The 23,853-nt window shown below is 46.9% G+C and overlaps 1 protein-coding gene across 1 annotated transcript in view; it reads right to left on the bottom strand.

Moving 5' to 3' along the window:
• Window positions 1-2,020: 2,020 nt before the first annotated feature.
• Window positions 2,021-23,853, bottom strand: part of LOC144593835 (dynein axonemal heavy chain 6-like) — a 317,525-nt gene continuing 295,692 nt past the window's right edge. The window contains exons 76-85 of the mRNA XM_078399952.1: window positions 22,567-22,794; window positions 19,550-19,747; window positions 17,848-18,047; window positions 16,401-16,567; window positions 11,143-11,339; window positions 9,479-9,591; window positions 8,352-8,458; window positions 7,628-7,782; window positions 6,802-6,948; window positions 2,021-2,589 (exon numbers count right to left, since the gene is read on the bottom strand). Coding sequence (XP_078256078.1) covers window positions 2,371-2,589; window positions 6,802-6,948; window positions 7,628-7,782; window positions 8,352-8,458; window positions 9,479-9,591; window positions 11,143-11,339; window positions 16,401-16,567; window positions 17,848-18,047; window positions 19,550-19,747; window positions 22,567-22,794 — 1,731 coding nt within the window. The 3' untranslated portion in view covers window positions 2,021-2,370. The remainder of the gene's footprint in view (window positions 2,590-6,801; window positions 6,949-7,627; window positions 7,783-8,351; window positions 8,459-9,478; window positions 9,592-11,142; window positions 11,340-16,400; window positions 16,568-17,847; window positions 18,048-19,549; window positions 19,748-22,566; window positions 22,795-23,853) is intronic.

The raw sequence follows: 23,853 nt of genomic DNA, 5'->3' as shown, positions 1-23,853 counted from the left end.
CACACCGCACATAGAAAATAGGTGCAGGAGTAGGTCATTCAGCCCTTCGAGCCAGCACCACCGTTCAATATGATCATGGCTGATCATCCAAAATCAGTACCCCATTCCCACTTTTTCCCCATATCCCTTGATTCCCTTAGCCCTAAGAGCTAAATCTAACTCTCTCTTGAAAACTAACCACAATAACTAATCACAACCCTAACCACAACCCTACCTCGGCAACGATCTACCATGGAATTTGTTTAGGTTGCACTTTGATTTGTTTTGTTATACTGTGGTTACCTAGTATTACTGATAATTTATTGTATATTTATTTGTGTTACAATAATGGGCATATAAAGTAATTTCTTTGTTCTATTCCCAGTACATATGCCAATTAACTCCACTGCCTCCTTTGACAGTGAGTTGCAGTTATTTAGTCACTTTGTGTAAACAATTTCCTACTCAGATCACCTTTAAATCCATCTCCCCGGTAAACATACTCCTGTTCCTTCTCTCTGTGACCCTCTCTCTCTCTCTCTCTCTCTCTCTCTCTCTCTCTGTGACCCCCCTATCTCTCTAATCCCCCCACCCTCTCTCTCTCTGTGACCCCCCTCTCTCTCTATGTGATCCCCCTCCCTCTCTCTCTCTGTGTGACCCCCCTCCTTCTCTCTCTCTCTGACCCCCCTTCCCTCTTTATCTCTGTGACTCTCTCTGTGATCCCCCTCTCTCTCTGTGACCCCCACTCTCTCTCTGTGACCCCCTAACTCTCTCTCTCTCTCTGACCTCCCTTTCTCTCTCACTCTGTGATCCCTCTCTCTCTGGGTGACCCCCTCTCCCCTTCTCTCTCTCTGACCCCTCTCTCTCTCTCTGTGACCCCTCCCTCTCTCTCGGTGATCCCCCTCCCCCTCTCTTTCCCTATCTCTCTCTGACTGCCCTCTCTCGCTCCCTCTATCTCTCTCTCCCTCTGACCCCCCTCTCCCTGACCCCCCCCCATCTCTCTCTCTCTGACCCCTCTCTCTCCCTCTCTCCCTCTGACCCCCTCTCTCTGACCCCCCCTCTCTCTCTCTCTGACCCCTCTCTCTCCCTCTGACCCCCCTCTCTCTGACCCCCCTCTCTCTCTCTGACCCCTCTCTCTCCCTCTGACCCCCCTCCCTCTCCCTCTCTCTGACCCCCCTCTCTCTCTCTCTGACCCCTCTCTGACCCCCCCTTCTCTCTCTCTGACCCCCCCTTCTCTCTCTCTGACCTCCCTCTCTTTCTCACTCTCTCCCTCCCTCTCCCTCTGACCCCCCCTCTTTCTATCTCTCTGACCTCTCCCTCTCTGACCCCCTCTCGCTCCCTCTCCCTCTGACCCCCCCTCCCTCTCTGACCCTCCTCTCTCTGTGACCTCTCCCTCTCTGACCCCCCCCTCCCTCTGACCCCCCCCCCTCTCTCTCTCTCTCTGACCCCTCCCTCTCTCTCTATCCCCCCCCCTCTCTCTCTCTCACCTCTCCGGAGACGCTCCTGGGGACGGGGCCGTGTTGGCGTTGCCAGGGGCAACACGGCCCCGCCCCCACGCCCTGCCATTGGCTATTCGTCCCGTCAATCAGCGCTGTACCGCCCCTGTTCCGCGTCCGCCAATTGGACGCGGGGCCGCCGTCAGCTCCGCCCACCCAGGCCCCGCCCACTCCCGGGCCCCGCCAACGAAGAACCGCCCACTCCACGGCCCCGCCCTCAGAGCTCCCCCCCCAGATGGTTTTTGGAACTTCCACTGGACAGGCAAAGCTCCGGCATCTTCCAGCCACTTTGTTCCTCCACTTTGCACAGCACAGAAGGTCCACTGGACCCAGTGTGGTCATTCAGCCCAGTGTCCATGCTGGCTCAACGTGAGATCCGGCCTCCTACAGTGCCCCATTTTTCTGAAAGTTATGGTAAGGGATGGAGCTTAAATAGGTGCAAATGAGTAGAAACTGATTTAGGAGGAAAAACAATCATATCGTTTAATTAAGGAAGCATTGGAGAATTGATAATTTCTGTTAAAGCACAACAACATTCAGGCAAACTGCTTGAGAAGACTCCTGAGACACATGAATCAGTGCCTGAGCATTGAGAGGCATGGACAACACTACCTCTGACCCCTCGGCTGTCCTGCAGGCAACTCCCCATGGGGCACAGTTTGAGTTATGGAAACAATATCAATATTCCTACGATACGGGAGGAGATTATGAAATCCTGGGCAGGACTATATTGGGAATCAATGGGAGTGGGATATTGGAAAGCCAGCGGATACAGAGATTACATAAAGAGACCAATGTGGTCGGGATCACGGGATTGGGCACTGATTGAGAAAGATTGACTTGGAATCACGCTTGGGTTTTCTCCCTATGGAGGGAAGGGGATCACTCGGAGCAGTCAGTCGTCCAGCTGGCAGAGGAGGGCCACTCCCCGCAACACCCAGTGACTGGCCGGCAGCACAGTGGGAAGGTCAATGGCGATTACAAAGTTAGAGGAGAAGCCAGTGGTGGAGATGGAACCCGCTCGCTGAGAGGTCCTGTAGAGGGGACACTCATAACTCTGCTCCTCCGACTGGGAGTGCTCTGCTTCCTCAGACCATCCCTCTTGGTAGCCAATCTAAAATAAGATAAATATTATTAAAAGCCGTGCTCAGATATTACACACTCTTACATAAAATATGACAAATAGTAAACATTCAAACGTCACAGACTAATAGTGAACACAGGTACAAATTCACAACATAAGTAGACAAGGTGGTGAAGAAGGTGTTTGGCATTGTTGCCTTCATAGGTAAGGGTACTGAGTACAAGAGTTGGGATGTTGTAATACAACTGTACAAGTCATTGGTGGGATCACATTTGCAGTGCTGTGTACAGCTCTGGTCACCCAGCTATTGGACAGATGTCCTAAGCTGGAAAGGGTGCAGAAGAGTTTCACCAGATGTTACCTAGACTCAAGAACTTGAGTTATAGGAAGAGGGTGAATTAGTTGGGACTTCTTTCCCACAGGAGGCTGAGAGGTGACCTGATGGATGTTTATAAAATCATAAATGGCCTAAATAAGATGAATGGCCATGTGGTATTCGCAGATGGAATTTAACCCTGATAAAGGGGGAGGTGATTCATGTTGGGAGGTCAAAAAAGGGTAGGATATATATAATGGTCAGAGGCCCGGATTGGCCTCACCAGTCACTTCCGGACCCACAGTCACCAATCCTCCAACTGAAAGTGAAGTCATGGTCATCTTCGAACCCAAAGGACGAACAACAACAACATATATAATGGTAGAGGACCAGGGATCTTGGTGTACAAGTCTAAGGATCCCTGAAGGTGACGGCACGGGTAAATAGGGGTGGTGCAGAAGGTCCCCCCGATGCTTGCTTTCATTAGCCAGGGCATATAATATGAGAGCTGGGAGGTTTTAGTAATACGCTAAACAATTATGGTTAGGTAGAGCTGGAATATTGTGTGCAGAACTGGTCACCACATGATAGGAAGGATGTGAAAAGGAAGCATAGGGAGGAGGTACACCAGGATGTTGCCTGGGAATGAGCGTTTCAATTTTGACAACTATGAACTGGGGAGACGAGGTACGTTTTCCTTGGAAGCTTAGGGAGATCTGACAGAGTTAGACAAAATAATAAAAGGCATAAATATAGTAGATCATAAGACACGGTTCTCCGTGGGAAGAGGTGTCTAAGAGCAAAGGTTATAGATTTAAGATGAGAGGTTTAGAGGGGATCAGAGGAAGATTTTTTTCCCTCCAGAGGATGTTTGAAATCTGAAGTGCACTGCCTGAGGGAGGGGGGTGGGTTAAAGCAGAGACTCTCACAACATTGAAGAAGTGTGTGGTTAAGCTCATGAATTGTCAAAGCAGAGAAGGCTACAGACCAAGTGCTCGTAAATGGAATGAGTGTCAATAGAAATGGGTTCAACGTTCTTGGTGGAGGCAGTGTGCCAAAGGGTCTGTTTCTGAGCTGTACGACTTTCTGATACTGACTCTGTGCAGTGTTCATGTAAGTGAGGTTTCTCAAGTAGAGGAGGGACTCCCCACCCAATAGTGGCATTTGATGGAGAGTAAAATGTTTTTGTACAACACACCATGAGACAGCAATAGCATGGTGGTCATTGTGGATCACTCCAGCAGTCTGCTGCTGTTGGGTAGAAGGTGCGGTGCTTAGTTTGGCAGAAGGGCTCTCCAAGTGTAACTTGGCACCTGTCATGAGTAGCTTCGCATGTGCTCAGGTTCCTCTTAATTCAGATCTATCATTGCAGATCCTGGACCCGTCCCATGCCCGACCAAACTTTCTGTTACAGAAATGTCAAAGTTCAATGTAACAATAGACAATAGACAATAGGTGCAGGAGTAGGCCATTCAGCCCTTCGAGCCAGCACCGCCATTCAATGCGATCATGGCTGATCACTCTCAATCAGTACCCCGTTCCTGCCTTCTCCCCATACCCCCTAACTCCGCTATCCTTAAGAGCTCTATCCAGCTCTCTCTTGAAAGCATCCAACGAACTGGCCTCCACTGCCTTCTGAGGCAGAGAATTCCACACCTTCACCACCCTCTGACTGAAAAAGTTCTTCCTCATCTCCGTTCTAAATGGCCTACCCCTTATTCTTAAACTGTGGCCCCTTGTTCTGGACTCCCCCAACATTGGGAACATGTTATCTGCCTCTAATGTGTCCAATCCCCTAATTATCTTATATGTTTCAATAAGATCCACCCTCATCCTTCTAAATTCCAGTGTATACAAGCCCAATCGCTCCAGCCTTTCAACATACGACAGTCCCGCCATTCCGGGAATTAACCTAGTGAACCTACGCTGCACGCCCTCCATAGCAAGAATATCCTTCCTCAAATTTGGAGACCAAAACTGCACACAGTACTCCAGGTGCGGTCTCACCAGGGCCCGGTACAACTGTAGAAGGACCTCTTTGCTCCTATACTCAACTCCTCTTGTTACGAAGGCCAACATTCCATTGGCTTTCTTCACTGCCTGCTGTACCTGCATGCTTCCTTTCATTGACTGATGCACTAGGACACCCAGATCTCGTTGAACTCCCCCTCCTCCTAACTTGACACCATTCAGATAATAATCTGCCTTTCTATTCTTGCTTCCAAAGTGAATAACCTCACACTTATCTACATTAAACTGCATCTGCCATGTATCCGCCCACTCACACAACCTGTCCAAGTCACCCTGCAGCCTTATTGCATCTTCCTCACAATTCACACTACCCCCCAACTTAGTATCATCTGCAAATTTGCTAATGGTACTTTTAATCCCTTCGTCTAAGTCATTAATGTATATCGTAAATAGCTGGGGTCCCAGCACCGAACCTTGCGGTACCCCACTGGTCACTGCCTGCCATTCCGAAAGGGACCCATTTATCCCCACTCTTTGCTTTCTGTCTGTCAACCAATTTTCTATCCATGTCAGTACCCTACCCCCAATACCATGTGCTCTAATTTTGCCCACTAATCTCCTATGTGGGACCTTGTCGAAGGCTTTCTGAAAGTCGAGGTACACCACATCCACTGACTCTCCCTTGTCAATTTTCCTAGTTACATCCTCAAAAAATCCCAGTAGATTTGTCAAGCATGATTTCCCCTTCGTAAATCCATGCTGACTCGGAATGATCCCGTTACTGCTATCCAAATGCTCAGCAATTTCGTCTTTTATAATTGACTCCAGCATCTTCCCCACCACTGATGTCAGACTAACTGGTCTATAATTACCCGTTTTCTCTCTCCCTCCTTTCTTAAAAAGTGGGATAACATTTGCTATCCTCCAATCCACAGGAACTGATCCTGAATCTATAGAACATTGAAAAATGATCTCCAATGCTTCCACTATTTCTAGAGCCACCTCCTTAAGTACTCTGGGATGCAGACCATCAGGCCCTGGGGATTTATCAGCCTTCAGTCCCATCAGTCTACCCAAAACCATTTCCTGCCTAATGTGGATTTCCTTCAGTTCCTCCATCACCCTAGGTTCTCCGGCCCCTAGAACATTTGGGAGATTGTGTGTATCTTTCTCAGTGAAGACAGATCCAAAGTAACGGTTTAACTCGTCTGCCATTTCTTTGTTCCCCATAATAAATTCCCCTGCTTCTGTCTTCAAGGGACCCACATTTGCCTTGACTATTCTTTTCCTCTTCACGTACCTAAAAAAACTTTTGCTATCCTCCTTTATATTATTGGCTAGTTTACCCTCGTACCTCATCTTTTCTCCCCGTATTGCCTTTTTAGTTAACTTTTGTTGCTCTTTAAAAGAGTCCCAATCCTCTGTCTTCCCACTCTTCTTTGCTATGTTATACTTCCTCTCCTTAATTTTTATGCTGTCCCTGACTTCCCTCGTCAGCCACAGGTGTCTCTTACTCCCCTTAGAGTCTTTCCACCTCTTTGGAATAAATTGATCCTGCAACCTCTGCATTATTCCCAGGAATACCTGCCATTGCTGTTCTACCGTCTTCCCTGCTAGGGCCTCCTTCCAATCAATTTTGGCCAGCTCCTGCCTCATGCCTCTGTAATCCCCTTTGCTATACTGTAATACCGACACATCCGATTTTCCCTTCTGCCTTTCCATTTGCAGAGTAAAACTTATCATGTTGTGATCACTGCCTCCTAATGGCTCTTTTACCTCTAGTCCCCTTATCAGATCAGGATCATTACACAACACTAAATCCAGAATTGCCTTCTCCCTGGTAGGCTCCAGTACAAGCTGTTCTAAGAATCCATCTCGAAGGCACTCTACAAACTCTCTTTCCTGGGGTCCATTTCCAACCTGATTTTCCCAGTCTACCTGCATGTAACCCTCACCTTGACTGGCAGGAAGTGGACTGGAGGAATGCTGCAGAACCTTTGGCCAACTTTGGAGTCCTTCAGAGTCTTTGCATTGGGATCCCAACAAGCACCGTCCAAGTAAAGTCCAAATAGCACGGCCCCGTCTTCTGGAGCATCACTGCCCTGCAAGCAGAACATCACTTGAAGACAACTGTGCAGAACAGTACGCATGAATCCCGTCAGGACTTTACCCCTTACACACCATCCATCGCCTGGGATCCTGCCTCATATTCACCCGGGGATCTCTGTCCATATCCTCGTCAGGTCTGCTCTATGGGGTATGGTTGTCAGTGGTTATGTGGAGAAGGCAGGTGAATGGGATTGAGAGGGAAAGATAGATCAACCATGATTGATTGGACGTGACGACTTATTGGGCAAAATGGCTTAATTCTATTCCTATGAACATGAACTATGCACTCCATCCACCACCCAGAGCATTTCTTCATGTCATTACCAGGATCCTGTCTCATATACACCCGGGGAACCTCTCTCCATATCCTTGTCAGAATCTCTCTCCCTATCCTGGTCAGAACTCTGCCCTATAAACACCATCCACTACCTGAGACATCTCCCTGTGTCCCCATCAGGAACCTGCCCTATATATACCACCCACCACCTGTGGCATCTGTTGTTACCCAGGGCATCTCACTGCTTGTCCCTCTTAGGATCCCACCCCATTTACAAAGCCACCATCATGTGGATGGTCTCTCTCCATGCTGGACAGTTCTACGTTTCCATGACCCAGTGAGATGTCTGGACCAGTTTCACAATGTACGGTGTGAGGTTCCATTCCCACACCTACCTGATAGGTGTCGGTCCCGATAGTGGAGTAGCACATCGTGCTCGGATAATCCTCAGCATTCTCATTGAAAGGCAGGATGTGGAAATGGAAGGTGATGGAATCCACAGACATGCCGTGCTTGCGGGCGTGATTCTGTAACACAGCCGTCAAGAACCCTGCAATGGATGGTCATTGGTTTCAACCAGGCCGAGAACTTCACTTCAACAACTCACCCTGATGAGCATTTAAAGATGATTCACTGGCGATCTCAGTCCAGTGGTCAATATCCTCTCCTGGGGACAATGACTTGCCCAGGGTCAACGTACTGTACTGGAGTCAACAATGACTTGCCCTGGGGTCAACAACTTGTCCCGGGAGTCATTGCCCAGTCCGGGGTCAACTACCTGCTCAGGAATCACATCCTGTTTGTCCCGTCCACAGGTCTAGGCCCAGTCTAGGGGTCAATGCTCAGTCCATAGGTCAATGCCCAGTTCACGGGTCAATGCTTAGTCCAGGGAAATGCCCAGTCCACAGGTCAATGCCTAATCTGGAGTCAATACCCCATCAGGGGTCAATGCCCAGTTCACATGTCAATGCCCAGTTCATAGGTCAATGCCCAGTTCATAGATCAACGCTCAGTCTGGGGTCTGTCCCTGTCTCAGTACAGGTGTGCAGGACCAGTCCAGACCCAGACCCCCAGTAGGAATATCCAGCCCCAGACTCAGTACCTGTGTCAGTGCCTTACCCTGTGGAAAGAAGAATGCTGAGAGCCAGAAGGCAGATGGGTACACATCACAGGTCTGCCGTGTCGGCTTCCTCTGGGATGCAATCTTGTCACGAGCAGGTGAAATTCTATGTTGATTTGGAGAGGGATAGGACATTTGAATCACACAGAGAACATTGACACAGTTCAAGGTACAGTTCTACCAATATTTCTATGGGACTAAAGAGCAGCACAGTGCCGCAGCGGTAAAGCCTCACAGTACCAGAGACCCAGGTTCGATCCTGCCCTCACATGCTGTCAATATGGAGTTTGCACCTTCTCCCAATGACCATGTAGGTTTCTTCCAGGTGCTCAGGTTTCCTCGCACATCCCAAAGACGTGTGAGTTTGTAGGTTGATTGGCCTGTGTAAATTGCCCTCAGTGGTAGGGTAGAGTGTATGGGCGATCTACCCATACACTCATTCTACCCCACCACTCGGGGCAATTTACACAGGCCAATCAACCTACAAACTCACACGTCTTTGGGATGTGGGAGGAAACCGGAGCACCCGGAGGAAACCCACGTGGTCATTGGGAGCACATTCTATGCTTCCTAACCCTGCTGGGTTACCGATAGCAGGGCAGCACGGTGGCACAGTGGTAGAGCCGTTGACTCACAGCACCACAGACCCGGGTTCGATCTGGTGCTGTGTGATTATGATGCTGTCTATGTGGAGTTTGCACGTTCTCCCTGTGACCGTGTGGGTTTCCTTCTGGTTTTCCGGTTTCCTCCCACATCCCAAAGACGTACAGGTTTAGCAAGTTAATTTGTCGCTGTAAATTGTCCCTAGTGTGTAGGATGCGAATGTGGGATAACATGGAACTAGTGTACTGGTGATCAATGGTCGGCATGGACTCGGTGGGCTGAAGGGCCTGTTTCCACGCTGTGTCTCCAAACTAAACTAAACTAATGAATGACTGGAGCCAGGCGGTTTGATCCTGTGGGGCTGGGGCTACTCGCTTGCTGTGGGCCAGGATCAGTCAGGAGTGGATAATGTAATTGGAGAGACAGGGAGCTACAGGGCTAGGGAACTTGTGGATCTGCACTGAAGTGCAGGAATGTGGCACCCAGTTCCTGAAGACAGAGTCTGGGATCTCATCGTCCTTACCTCTGCTGAGCGCCTATCACAAACTGTGCTGCCCAGTTCTTGAAGAAGTTCACACGGTCAATAAGGTCATCAATCCATGAGCCAAGATGCCTGCATGAGTCGTATGAATGGAGCTGGATGGAAGGATACACAATGGTGAGTGCCTTAATCCCGTGTGGCTGACATCAGTTTGTCTATTTGTACTGAAGCCTGTTCTGGTGCCAACACTGGAGAATCATCTGACTTCCTGTGATTCTCGCAGCAGGGGAACGATGCTAAAAATACAGCTCAGCACCGAAAAGTGTAACCTGCTATAATTGTTCCACGAGCAGCAAATTTCATTAATTATGCTGCAAGCAACACATGGAATCTGGAACGTGCTGCCTTCATGGGTGCTGGAATTAGATACTTTCACCACATTTAATAAGTGTCTGGACAAGCACAACAATTAGCAAAGCATAGAAGAATATGGACCAAGTGTTGGGAAAAGGGGATCCGTGTGGAATGTGTTCTGTATCATCATGTTACTGGTTTGATATCCAGGAATCTGGACTGTTGATCGTGAAACTGACCAGGAGCCAGCACCATCTGCACACTGGCTCCTTACTGTCAATGTTCTCAAGTTGCTTTACTGGGCAGCAGAGTGGCAGACTCTGATCGCCCTGCTACAGCGAGGATGTTATTTAACTGTACAATTCTGGTCACTCTGCTATTGTGAGGATGTCATTAAACGACGATTTGTCTGGATGGCATGTAGAACAATGTTTTCCCACTGTATCTCAGTACACATGACAACAATATACCAGTATCAAACAGAAACGAGTGTAAAACAGATTTATGATGAAGGCTTGATTTAGAAGGAAAATGGTTGGGACTACTTTTCCAAGAGGGGTTGAGGGGGTGAGGGGTGAACTGATGGAGGTTTATAAAATCATGACAGGGTGAATAGTCATAGTCTTTTCCCCAGAGTAGGAGAGCCTGAAACTAGAGGGCATAGGTTTAAGTTGAGAAGGGAAGATATTTTCACACAGAGGGTGGTGCATGTATGCAATGAGCTTTTCAGAGGAGCTGGTGGAAGTGGGTACAAATACGACATTTTAAAGACACAGAGCTTGGACAGGTAAGGTTTGGAAAGATATGGTCCACTCACGGGCAAGTGGGCCTACCCGGTTAGGCAAATAGTTTGGCATTGACGGGTTGGGCTGAAGGGCCTGTTTCCATGCTGTAGAGCTCTAGGACTTATGGCTCCCCCCCCCTTTCTCTGCAACTTAAAACAGGGTCACTTTCTAGCTCTTCCAACATATGACAAAAGGTCAGCAACATGGAACATTTACTCAATTTCTCTCTCCATAGGTGATGTCTGACCTGTTGGGGAAAAGTAGAACTCTTTAGGGATGACATGGGCAATTTCTGTTTGGAGCCAGAATGAACAGGTGAGGCCCTAAACTAATACTTGTCAGTAGTCACAAAGGAAACCGGCTTTGTCATTAAGGCTTATACCCGTTTATGGTTGAGGATCAGGAACCAATTAACAGGCAAGTTGCTTGTCTGTTTTGTTTTATTCTGCCTGGATGTTTATGTTTTGAAGCAACATGGCTGTTCTTGGTGTCTGGTCTTGAACCCCTGGAGCTGTCTGCTCCCCATCCACCATCCACATCATCTCACAGGCAAGCACACTGCCTCACCTGCCAAAGCCTCGGCATCTTCATGTTGAGGAAGGAGTTGTATAATTCCTCCAGAGTGTCTGTCAGAATGATCTTTCCCTTCACCCCTTGGCACAGGGATTGCAGTGAGGATCTAACCACCTGCAGCAGCTGGTTGAAGCAACCGATCTCATGCCGCAAGACCGTCAGCAGTGCCGAGTTTGCCAAACCATCGAACCCTGGTGAAGATGAAGGGAGAGGACGGCTGATGAAACAGTAACACTGAAGAAGGAAGGCATTGGGGAAGGAAAACAGTGTAACTCCTCCTGGGCCAGTGACATACAGAACAGATAGGAGTGGTCCGATGGACCACTGTACAAAGTGCCATGGTTCTCTTTGTTACCCTCGTAAGAGTCTTGGAAGTGGAGAGCCTGAGTGAGAATAGCCAGTCAACTACTGGTTTTGTTTAGCTTAGTTATACAGAGTGGAAACAGGCACTTCGGCCCACCTAGTCCATGCCGACCATTGATGACCAGAACACCAGTTCCATATTATCCCACTTTCGCATCCTACACACTAGGGGCAATTTACGGAGGCCAGTTAACCTACAAACCTGCACAACTTTGGGATGTGGGAAGAAACCGGAGCACCCGGAGGAAACCTACGCAGTCACAGGGAGAATGTGCAAACTCCACACAGACAGCTCCATGGTCAGGATCGAACCCGGGTCTCTGGTGCGGTGAGGCAGCAGTTCTACCGCTGTGCCACTGTGCTGCCCCGCTACTGGTAACTCAACAGGGATGGTTAGGAAGCATACAGGAAGCATGCTGGAGAGCTCAACTCTGAAATACTTGGTAGGAGAACTGGCAACTGGGAGCCCACCACCCTTTCGAACTGGCATCCAACCTGTCAAAACCCCTCAGGTTCGTATTTGTCAATACCTCACTCCTCAAAACGCCAGTGGATACTGTCCAACCTTTCCTCATAAGGCAAGCCGGCCGTTACCAGCATCAACACGGTAACCTTCTCTGAACTGCTTCTCACACCTTTACATCTTAGACACGTGGAAATGCAGGGATGGAGGGAGATGAATCACATGCAGCCTGAGGAAAAGGGTTTAACTTGGCATTGCGTTCGGCATGGACATGATGGGCAGAAGGGTCTATTCCTGTGCTGTACTATTCCATCTTTCCTTCAGTAAGAAGACTGAATGGATAGGTGAATGCACAGCGTCTTTTACCACCACAGGACATACGTTTAAGATGAGAGTGGAATGATTTGATCCGAACTTAAGGGGAAGCTTTATCACACAGAGGGTGGTGGGTATATGGAGCGAGCTGCCAGAGGAGGTAGTTGAAGCAGGTACTATAACAACACTTAAATGATGTTTGGACAGATATTTGAATTGGAAAGGTTTAGTGGGATCTGGGCCAAATGCGAGCAGGGTGGGACTAGTGTAGATGGCAAATCTTGGTCAGCATGGGCAAGTTGGGGATTGTTTCTGTGCAGTACGAGACTATGACTGATACTGTAAATAATAGTCCAGATATGTTCTCAGCATTGCCCCATATAATGGAAGCGCAAGCTGCCGAATTTTGTGTTCAATCTTTCAGCAATAAAATTTGTGAAGGTTTCCTAATTACTTGCTTTTACTGCATACCAGCCTCGGGTGAATAATGGAGTTAGACCTCAGGTCCCTCTGCACATCAGAGCTCAAAAATTCTTCATCATTGAGATAAAACGCTTCTTTTATTTTTCTTGGGCGATTTCCCGCTTTGTCGCATTATCTTTTATTTGACAGATCTTTGGCCATTTTTCTCTGAATTATGTTTTACTTTTATTTATTTACTTATTTTTGTTTACACAATTGGCGATTAACATTCGATATTGGTGCGATCCTCTTAGCTCCAATAAATTTAAATAAAAAAACATATGGAGGTAATCCCATTATACATAGTGTTATCCGTACCTGGAAACAATTAAAGCTTACATTAAAATTGAGTAAATTATCTGTTTTCCTTCCTATTGCGAATAATCCTTCTTTTAAACCGTCTGTCTTAGATAGAGGCTTTGCTCAATGGAAAAGTTATGGAATCAAAAGGGTGGGAGATCTTTATCATAAGGGAACTTTTCTTTCGTTTCAGGAGTTACAGCAGAAGTACGGATTACATGTTAATAATTATTTTAGATATTTACAACTTAGAGATTATGTAAAATCACATATGCAAAAATATAAGTTTAGAGGTCCAGAAACACTTGATGTATGCCTGAATCGACATTATAACTCAAATAAATTAATATCTTTTATTTACAATATTCTCCTTGACATTGACATTCCGTCATCAGAATCTTATAGACGAGCATGGGAGGACGAATTGAATCAATTTATAATGCAAGATATATGGGATGAAAGTTTACAACATATACATCAATGTTCATTGAATACTAGACATTCCTTAATACAATTTAAAATAATACATAGATTACATTATTCGAAGACGAAATTAAATAGGATTTTTCCTAGTATCTCTCCTATGTGTGATAAATGTCAATTTCAAGAAGCTAATTTAACTCATATTTTCGTAACTTGTATAAAAATGCAAAACTTCTGGTTGGAGATTTTAAAAATAGTTTCTAAAGTTATTAATAAAAAATTAGATATGGACCCAAAATTAATTATATTAGGATTATCAGAACATACTACAAATTTTACAGTAAGTCAGGTACATTTTCTTGATTACAGTCTAATAACTGCGAAAAAACTAATACTTAAATTTTGGAAAAAACCAATAACCCCCACAATTAAAATGTGGACTATGGAAATGACAGAGACCCTGCATTTGGAAAAAATAAGGTTTGCCTTAATCGACAAACCTGAGTTATTTTTAAAAATATGGTCTCCATTTATTGAATTTTTAGAAAAGTAAATGGGTTTGGCACAGGACTAAAATAAAATTTAAATAAAAAGTTGAAACCTGAGTTGGGGGTTGGATGTACAGCTGTGGTTTTTGTCTCCCGGATCTACTCCCGTTAATTTTTATTGTTAGATCCTTTTTTTTTTTTAACCCTCTTACTCTCTCTTCCCAAGTTTATAGTTTTATATTTTTATTTTTACTTTCTCTCTTCAAAAATTTAAAAATTGAAGCTATGTAAGAACTTTGTAACAAATGTGTTTTTTTTAAATTTCGATTTGCTTTTCAAATGCTTTTCAAAAAAAAACACAAAAAAAAAAAACAACAAAAAAAAAAACAATTGGCGATTACCTCACAGGATGGCTGATGCATAATGAATGAGTGTATCCTGAACCATCTGACATGTTGTAGATATGTATGGGCCTGCGCCTTGGAAGAATGTAGAGGTTTTGCTGTCAAATTGTGCATCTGTATTTGTGATATGATGTATTGTGAACACATCAGCTGCAAAGGGGTGTCCAGGGAGGGTGGGTGAGGGTTATTTTTGTTGTTATATATAAAAAACAAAATGGAGGGGAATGTAATGCATTATGTCATTCGTATTGTATCTTTCCTTCAATAAAAATAAATATACGTTCTCCCCGTGACCTGCGTGGGTTTTCTCCGAGATCTTCGGTTTCCTCCCACACTCCAAAGACGTACAGGTATGTAGGTTAATTGGCTGGGTAAATGTAAAAAATTGCCCCTAGTGGGTGTGGGATAGTGTTAATGTGCGGGGATCACTGGGCGGCACGGACTTGGTGGGCCGAAAAAGGCCTGTTTCCGGCTGTATATATATGATATATGATAATACATTTTTCTCTGGAGTATCAGAGGTTGAGGGGAGATCTGATAGAAGTATATAAAATTCTGAGAGGTATAGAGAGGAGATAGTCAGGGTGGAAATATCAAAGACAAGTTGGGATGCCATATTACAGTTGTACAAGACAGCAGGCCCACCTATGGAGTATTGTGTGTGGTTCTGGTCACCCTGATATAGGAAAGAGGTAATTAAACTGAAAAAAGTGCAGGAAAGATTAACCAGGGTGTTCCAGGACTTGAGGGGTTGAGTTATAGGATAGGCTGAGTATTTTATGTTGAAATCTAGGCTGAGGGGTGACTTTGTAGTGGTAGAGTACATAAAATCATGAGTGGTGTACAGAAGGTGAATGGTTACAGTGTTTTTCCCAGGGTAGAGGAGTCTAGAATTAGATGGCATAAGTTTAGGGTGAGAGTGGGAAAGTTTTAAAAGAGACCCAAGTGGCAGTTTCTTCAAGCAGATGGTGGTGCTTGGTTTGTGAACAGCTCCATCCAGGACCTTAATAAAATGCAGCGAATTGTGGACGCAGCCCAGACCATCGCATAAACCAACCTCCCTTCTATTGACTCCATTTACACCTCGCGCTGCCTCGGCAAGGCCAGCAGCATCATTAAAGATGAGTCACACCCTGGCCACTCCCTCTACTCCCCTCTCCCATCAGGCAAAAGGTATAGAAGTGTGAAAACGCACACCTCCAGATTCAGGGACAGTTTCCTCCCAGCTGTTTTCAGGCACCTGAATCATCCTACCACAAACAGAGAGCAGTGCTGAACTAGTGTCTACCTCTGATGGCCCTCGAACTATCGTTGACCGGACTTTGCCGGCTTTACCTTGCACTGAATGTTATTCCCTGATCATGTATCTATACACTGTAAATGGATCGATTGTAATCATGTATTGTCTTTCTGCTGACTGGTTAGTAGGCAACAAAAAGCTTTTCACTGTACCTCAGTACACGTGACAATAAACTAAACTGTGACTGTGCATATATGGAATTATCGGCCAGATGAAGCTTTAGTGGTGGGTACAATGGCGACATTTAAAATACATAGATGGGTACATGGATCGTAAAGGTTCAGAGGTATATGGGCCAAACAATGGTAAGTGGAACTAGGTCAACCTAGTCGGCATGGGTGAGTTGGGCTGAATGGGCTGATTCCATGCTGTGTGACTCTGTGACTTTATGACAAGTGACTTGTCCTCCATCAGCTTCTGAGAATTCCACAAATTTGCCCAGCTTTCCGGGTGAAGAGATCACTCCTCGTCACATTCCTAACTGTCTTACTCCATCTCCTGCAACTTTGTCCCCCCACCAGATCAAGCCCCTGCCCCAGCCGGGGGAAACTTCCACCCAGTGTCCAGCCTGAGGAGCCCTGCGGGGATTTTTGTTTGTAAGAAAATAACTTCACCGTGTGTTAGCACTTTGCACGTGTGACAATAAAAGCACCATTGAACCATTGATATATTTTAGCTGTTGGCACGGGTGAAGCTGAGGGTGGCACCCGTGAGGGCACAAGGCACAGTCTCACCTTTGACAGATGCCATGTATCTTGTCCAGCTGGGGGACCCCAACAACTGAGCTAGGTCCATGGCATTGCTCTCCTCCGATCCATAAATACCCTCCACCATCTGAGGGAGCCTCCTGAGGATTTTTTCTGCTTTCTCCAACACTATTTCATCCTGGCTCTGTTGCTCTCTAAAAATAACAAGCAGAGTCTGGAAACAGTCTTGTCTGGTTTGGAGATACAATTAAGGGGTAACAGTCAGTAATCGGAAACCTGGTCCATTATGGTCAGTCATGGGGATGTTGGTTAATTTTTATATGTTTATAGGGCACAGGTAAGGCTGCAATACCGGTATTGCAATGTTTAAGAAACATTTGGACAGGTACATGGATAAGAAAAGTTTGGAGGGATATGGGCCAAACGCAGGGCAGGTTATGGAAGTAATTAAGTATGATGTTGAAAGATAAAATGGGCATGTAGATGGGGCAGGTTGGTCGGCGTGGGCATGTTTCCACACTGTATGACTCTATGACTAATCCATGTTGGTTCTTACTAATTGTCCATGAAAGGAGATGATTCAGAGGTGGACATTTAATCGTACATCAAACTGACCCAGTAAGGATGGTAGACCTCCTTCCTTGAAGGTCATTTGTGAACCTGATGGTATTTTACAGTGGTCCATGCTAGCTTTTATCTGTAATTGTGTAAACTGCTAACTAGCATTGTGGGCTTTGAACTTGTGCCTCTGTTTCTGGATAGTCCTATAATTCAATCGCAATGGTATTGGGCCCTGTGGTTAATGATCAGTAACAGGCTCACCAGCTAATAGTCAGTATTATTGGGTTGCTGTTAATATTTGATAACATGGACATCAGTTAATAGTCAGCAATTGGCCAATGGTTCATGATGACTGTCAAAAAGGGCACCAGTTAATGGTCATAGCAGGGGCAAAGGTTTGTGGATAGAGAATAGAATTGGGGGCAGTGGGGGAAAGAACAAGAGGGAAGTCTTGTGAAAGGGTAGGTTAGTAATTAAGGATGATGTTGAAGGATAAAATAAGCCATAATGGAGCAAACATATTAAGAAAAGATGGGCTACGTCGAATCTGTGGCTGAAATTGTTGAGCGTGCAGGGTCCAGAGATGAGGTGATGCCCCTTGGGCTTCACCGTGTAGCGGCTTCATCGGGAAACCAGAGGACGGGGATGGAGAATGTGTCGGTGATGGGAGAATATGATTACACGGATACAAAGAAGCAGCCTTATGCAAAGTCTTCACCCAATCTGTGATCTGGTGGATTGGTTAGGATTTACCCGACTCAGAGGGGTCACAGTGTTTATTGATTTGCAATGGCTGAGCTGGGCCAGAGTGGGCTCTGAAGCCATATGGGGCTCTGCTGAAAAGGATGCTGGGCCACCAGCCTGCCTGTGCGGGGGAGGGGCAGAGACCTGGTGAGGTGGGCTGCCAGCTGACCTAAAAGTCTGCGCATCACTGCTGAGCCTGGGCTCTATGCTCTTGACGGTGGCCATGAACTCCTTGGCCTGGCTCTCTAGATAAGCCTTCTCCGCGTTGGTGTGCATGCCAAAGATGTCCGCAGAGTCAGTGTTGGGCAGAGATTCCATGTACTCGATGCACTTGGGCAGGCTCATGTTCTCCGTGATCATCATGTAAACCTGGCACAATCACAGCAAGATCAGAAAATTAGGCTATAAGTCAATTACTTCTAACTCATGCCGCCCCATTCACCCATCACCTGGCTCGCTCCTATTTAAATCACGCCTTCATTTTAACATCCTAGTTCTGAAGAGCCCGCACATCCTGCCCTCCTGTTCACGTCCTCCTCCAGGCCTCTGACCCCCCCCACTCCTTCATTTCTGGCCTCTACCTGCTGTGCCTTCAGCTTCCCTAAAACATTCCACCTTCAGTCCTGTCCTCCTTGAGCCCCACTCCCCCCCCCCCCCCCCCCCAGGATTTTGGTCATCTGCTGCAATAATCCTCGCCTGCCTCTGACTGAGGCAAGTCTTTATCTCGTCGTGCCTCGTGAAGCCATCGAGGTGCTGGGTCAGAGGACGTTGTTGTTTCACCATTCAATGAGTGATGCCGATCTGGATGTTAACCCGACCACTCCCCTCTGGTGCACATCTCCAATATCTGGCCTTGCCAGACACCCATCAGTTCCCACTGTGAAGCCCCAATACCTTGTGGGTGAGAAAGTCACAATGTTTGCCAATAGTGTACTTGAGATGATGGTCCAAGCCTTCAATGTTCTGGATGCCTCTTGTTGAAGATACCACATGTCTCCCCTCTACTCTTTTATTCATACTAAATCCAGGTCAATCATCCCTCCCATCTTCTGGGCTGGATGGAACTCTCCGTCACAAGGTAACTCTTTCATCCCCACTTGTGAAGTTGTCCTTCTGGAGGCAGGAGGTGAGGCAGTCACTCCAGCCTGGTGCACCTACAATAATCCTGGGTCGAGCTCTGAATTTCAGGACATCACAGCTGTGGCAACGGACAGTCACTCCCAGTGATACAGGGGGCTGATGTTAAGTCCCAGTTACCCCGATCACATGACAGTGTTAATCTGTCCGCTCACAGGGGCGCTGAGGGGTCCTCAGCCTTTCGGCTTTAGACTTCAGAGATACAGCGCAGAAACAGGCTTTTCGGCCCACTGCGTCCGCAACGAACAGCGATCAACCGGTACACGAGCACTATCCTACACACGAGGGACAATTTACTTTTCTTTCACGGAGCCAATTAACCTACAAACCTGTAGGTCTTTGACGTGTGGGAGGAAACCGGAGCACCTGGAGAAAACCCACGCGGTCACAGGGAAAATGTACAAACTCAGTAAGTACAGCAGCCGTAGTCAGGATGAAACGTGGATCTCTGGTGCTGTAAGGCAGCAACTTTACAGCTGCGCCACCGTGCCGCTCTGTCGCTGGGGTCGTGACAGATGACCTGCCCCTGATGGGGGTAGCTGAGGTGGCCGGACGGGGAGACATCTGACCTCCCCAGTCTCTAGGTGATCGCTGACTTGCTTCTGTCTGGGGCAACTGAAGTGTCTCGGTCCCTATGGATGGACGATGTTTGACATCCCAGCAGAGCTGTTGGGATGACTCTGGCAGTGGACAGGCTGGGTGGGGCTGGGGCTGGTTGGGGAGGGGGAGCTCACCCGGTCGGTGGAGAAGCTGAAGTTTTTCTGCATGATGGCTGGTCTATAGAACCTGCCGAGCATGTCGTTGAGGCACCTGCGGTCCCAGTGGTCAGTGACACGGCCTCCGTACACCACCTCCCCGATCAAGTAACATAGGGCTGTCCACGGGATCTCTGCTTCACCCTGGAGTAGTATCTCCATGTTCAGAATGGCCACCTAGGGGAGAGAAAGGCAGGGGAGAGAAATGGTGAGAGACACAAAAAGCTGGAGGAACTCAGCGGGACAGGCAGCATCTCTGGAGACAGAAGTGGTGAGATGGACAGACACCACTGCATCAGTTGGGTGCCAGGGACCCCCGCCGTGGGTTGGCCACTGAACCCTCCAGCTTCCTGAACAAAAACCTTACTCAAACCTCTCCAGCCTCTCTCACAGCCTCCCACCCACAGACACCACTCCATCAACTGGCTGCTGCTGTCCAACACTGCCTGAGCAATGGAAGCTCGAACTGCCTGCAAAGTCTAAGAGTCCTGCTTGAACAGTAAAACCTGTGCAACATGTTAACATATGCATTCAATGGGTCTCTCTATCATGTGTGTGTGTGTGTATGCATATCTCTCTCTCTCCCCCTCTCTCTCTCTCTCGTGTGTGTGTCTCGTGTGTGTGTGTCTCGTGTGTGTGTGTCTCGTGTGTGTGTGTCTCTGTCGTGTGTGTGTGTCTGTGTAGTGTGTGTGTCTCTGTCGTGTGTGTCTCGTGTGTGTGTGTCTCTGTCGTGTGTGTGTGTGTCTCGTGTGTGTGTGTCTCTGTCGTGTGTGTGTCTGTCTGTCGTGTGTGTCTCGTGTGTGTGTGTGTCTCTGTCGTGTGTGTGTGTCTGTCTGTCGTGTGTGTCTCGTGTGTGTGTGCCTCTATCGAGTGTGTGTGTCTCGAGTGTGTAATTGTCAGTGACTGTCATGTCCATTATACATACACCAGCTTCCCACCCCTTCCCCCCCTCTTCCATGGTCTCCATCTGCACTTCACGCTGCACGCTGCACGCTGCATGCTGCCAGCACATTCAAGGACCCTCACAGCCCGGTCATTCCCTCTTCTCCTCTCTCCTGTCAGGCAGAAGATAGAAAAGTTTGAAAGTATGTTCAGGAACAGCTTCTTCCCTGCTGTTATCAGACTATTGAACGGACCTCTCATAAATAAAGGTTGTATTCCCAATCTCTCAATGTACCTCATTGCAACACTTGCACCTTTTTTTTAAATTCTGCACTTTCTCTGTAAGTGTAACAGTATATTGAGCAAACTGTTTCATATCTCCTTTTGTGCTACTTGTTGCACCATGTACAGTTTGATCGTACTCATGCATGTTATGATTTACCTGGATAGTATGCAAAACAAAGTCTCTCACTATATCTCGGTACAGGTGACAAATATAAATAAACCAATACTAGTAACTGTTCTCGCCACACCCAACCTGTCAGCTAATAAATGCTGGAAATCTGAAATAAAAACAGAAAATGCTGGAAGCACTCAGCAAGTGTGAAGGGAGAGATTTAATGTCTCAAGTCGACTCCCAGTGAGAACTTTAAAAGTTTCAATGTGATTTCCTCCCATTCTTCCGGTTTAGTTTTGTTTATTATTGTCACGTGTACTGAGGTAAAATGAAAAACGTTATCTTTTGTGCAATCCAGTCAGCGAACAGACTATGCATGATTACAATCAAGCCATCCACAGTGTACAGATACAGGATAAAGGGGATGATGTTTAGTGCAAGATAAAATCCAGTAAAGTCTGATTAAAGTTAGTTTGAAGGTCTCCAATGAGGTAGATGGGAGGTCAGGACCACTCTCTAATTGGTGAGAGGACAATTCAGTTGCTTGATAACAGCTGGGAGAAAAACTGTCCCTGAATCTGGAGGTGTGTGTTTTCAACCTTCGGTACCTCTTGCTTGATGGGAGAGGGGAGAAGAGGAGAAGAGGCAGTGACCGGGGGTGTGGCTGGTCATTCTGCTGGTGCCTTTGCTGAGGTAGTGCGAAGTGTAGATGGAGTCAATGGAAGGAAGATTAATTTGTGTGATGGTCTGGGCTATGTCTAAAACTCTGCACTTTCTTGTGGTCTTGGATGGAGCTGTTCCCAAACCATGCTGTGAAGCATCCCGATAAAATTTAGAGGCTCCAGTCCCAGTCCCTTGATTTATCCTCATAGGGTAAGGTTACTATCCCTGGAAGTTCTGGCAATGCCCGCTTCCCTCTTGTCAGCACTTCTATGAATGTGCCTAACGTTACACCATCTTCCACTTCATCCCAATTGTGTTGTTAATGGCTGAGATGCCAAGATATTTAGTCACGAGGAGCTGCAAATATGAACAACTATTTGCAGTCCTGACGCAGAATTTCACATCACAAGATTCATCTCAGTGGCAAAGTAATGCTTTCTTTTTAGCAGGTACAGTATCTCACGTACATGGATGGAAGCAGATTGTGCTGTGAAAGCTGCTCTTGGATTGCAGCCGGTGCAAGTGACAAGCACTGCAAAGCAATTTCTATACAGAGACACCAAAATACATCAGTCTCATCTTCGTCACTCTTGCCCTCTCCCTCTCTCTCCCTTCCTTCTTCTGCCCCATTCCCTTCCACACTCTCTACACCACTTCATGATCTCAAAAAGATTCAGAGCGATTTGATAAACACAATTTTCTTTCCTGAACCCATGTCCAATGCGATAATTTTCCAGTGCCCAAATACTAATTCCTTAAAAGCAGATACCTTAGGTCAATGTAGAGCACAGAACAGCACAACACTGCAACAGGCCCATCAGCTCACCATGTCTGTGCTAATCGTGATGCCAATTTGGCCCACATTCAGACAACAGTTCCGGTACATGAAGCTTTCGTCTCACAAGGTAGAGGACTTGTGAAAGCATGGATCATCGGCTGGAAAGCACAGTCGGGTATTTTGACAGAACCTTGGACACAATGTCATGCATCAATGGATGAGTTCATCAGCTGAGAAGCTGCCTTTTTCAGAAGAGCCGTTAACCTTTGAACCCACCTCCAAATCAGAGGAGGTGAACGTGTACGGGAGGTTCCAGCCCAGCGCCCCATACTTGTTCCGTTCCTGGATCGCGGCATTGAAGAGGCAGAGGCTGAACAGCAGTCTCCTCCAGCCCAGATTCGAGTCTTCTTTCCTGTAGATCCTTTCTGTGATTTCCCCCAAGCCACTGGTTCCGAAGGCTGCCAACAGTTTGTTTTTGAGGCCTTTTGGTGGTTCAATGGTGACCTGTGACACAACAGGAGAGATCTTTGTTCAAAAACATAGATTGTCCAGGCAGTGTTACATCGTTCTCTCACCCTTTCCGACCGTGTTATCTATGGGCACTCAGTGCTAATCCTCATTGCTGCTGCCTCATTCTGGACATGAACATCCACACCATCTTTGAGGTGGAGGGATTTACAGCTAAGCCCTTGCCCCGTACTCTGTCTGCCATTGAGTCACTTCGCTCGTCATGTACCCCTCCTCCAACCTCCAGTTCAGCTGGAGATTGGAGGATTCGTGAATGAGCCGCTGAGAGGAGGAACAGCATGGGATTTTAAAAACAGCTGTTAGTGTCTGGGAGTGACTGGTCCTGGCAGGTATAAAAGGAAGGCCGGCACCAGTGGATCGGCCATTTGTGAGTGACTGGTTTGGGAGAGGCTGTGTCCTAAGGTGCAAGTGCTGTGTGTGACGGTAAATGTTGAGGCTTCGGCTCGAGAGTCTTTGGCAAGGAGGCCAAACAGAGGATGCCAGCAAGATAAAGGTCTTTTTTTTGTAACTTTCTTTTTTAGTCAAAGTGCAGACAGGAAGGCAGTTAGGCCACACTGATGGTCTTCCTACAGGATGTGGGAAGTCAGTGAAACTTCCAGTGTTCCTGAGGACAATATCTGTAGGATCTATGAAGTTAGACACAAAATGGTGGGACAGGCAGCATCTCTGGAGAGAAGGAATGGGTGATGTCTTGGGTCGAGACCTTTCATCAGGCTGAGAATCAGGGGAGACACAGACATATGAAAGGGTAAGGTCCAAAAATGAGATATCAAAGGGGATGGGGTTCAAGGAAAATAGAGAACAGATCATTGTTTGCTACAGGAGGTGACAACGAGACATAAGGTTAAATTTAATCGGGAGGATAGTCGGGCTGGTCGGAGAACTAGGATGGGGAGGGATGGAGAGAGAGGGAAAGCAAGGGTTACGAAGCTAGAGAAGTCAATATTCATACCACTGGATTGTAAGCTGCCCAAGCAAAATATGAGGTGCTGTTCCTCCAATTTGTGTTGGACCTCAGTCTGACAACAGAGGAGG

The sequence above is a fragment of the Rhinoraja longicauda genome, chromosome 5 (genome assembly GCF_053455715.1).
Source record: "Rhinoraja longicauda isolate Sanriku21f chromosome 5, sRhiLon1.1, whole genome shotgun sequence".
Taxonomy (NCBI): domain Eukaryota; kingdom Metazoa; phylum Chordata; class Chondrichthyes; order Rajiformes; family Arhynchobatidae; genus Rhinoraja; species Rhinoraja longicauda.
This window is presented reverse-complemented; position numbering and strand designations above follow the sequence as displayed.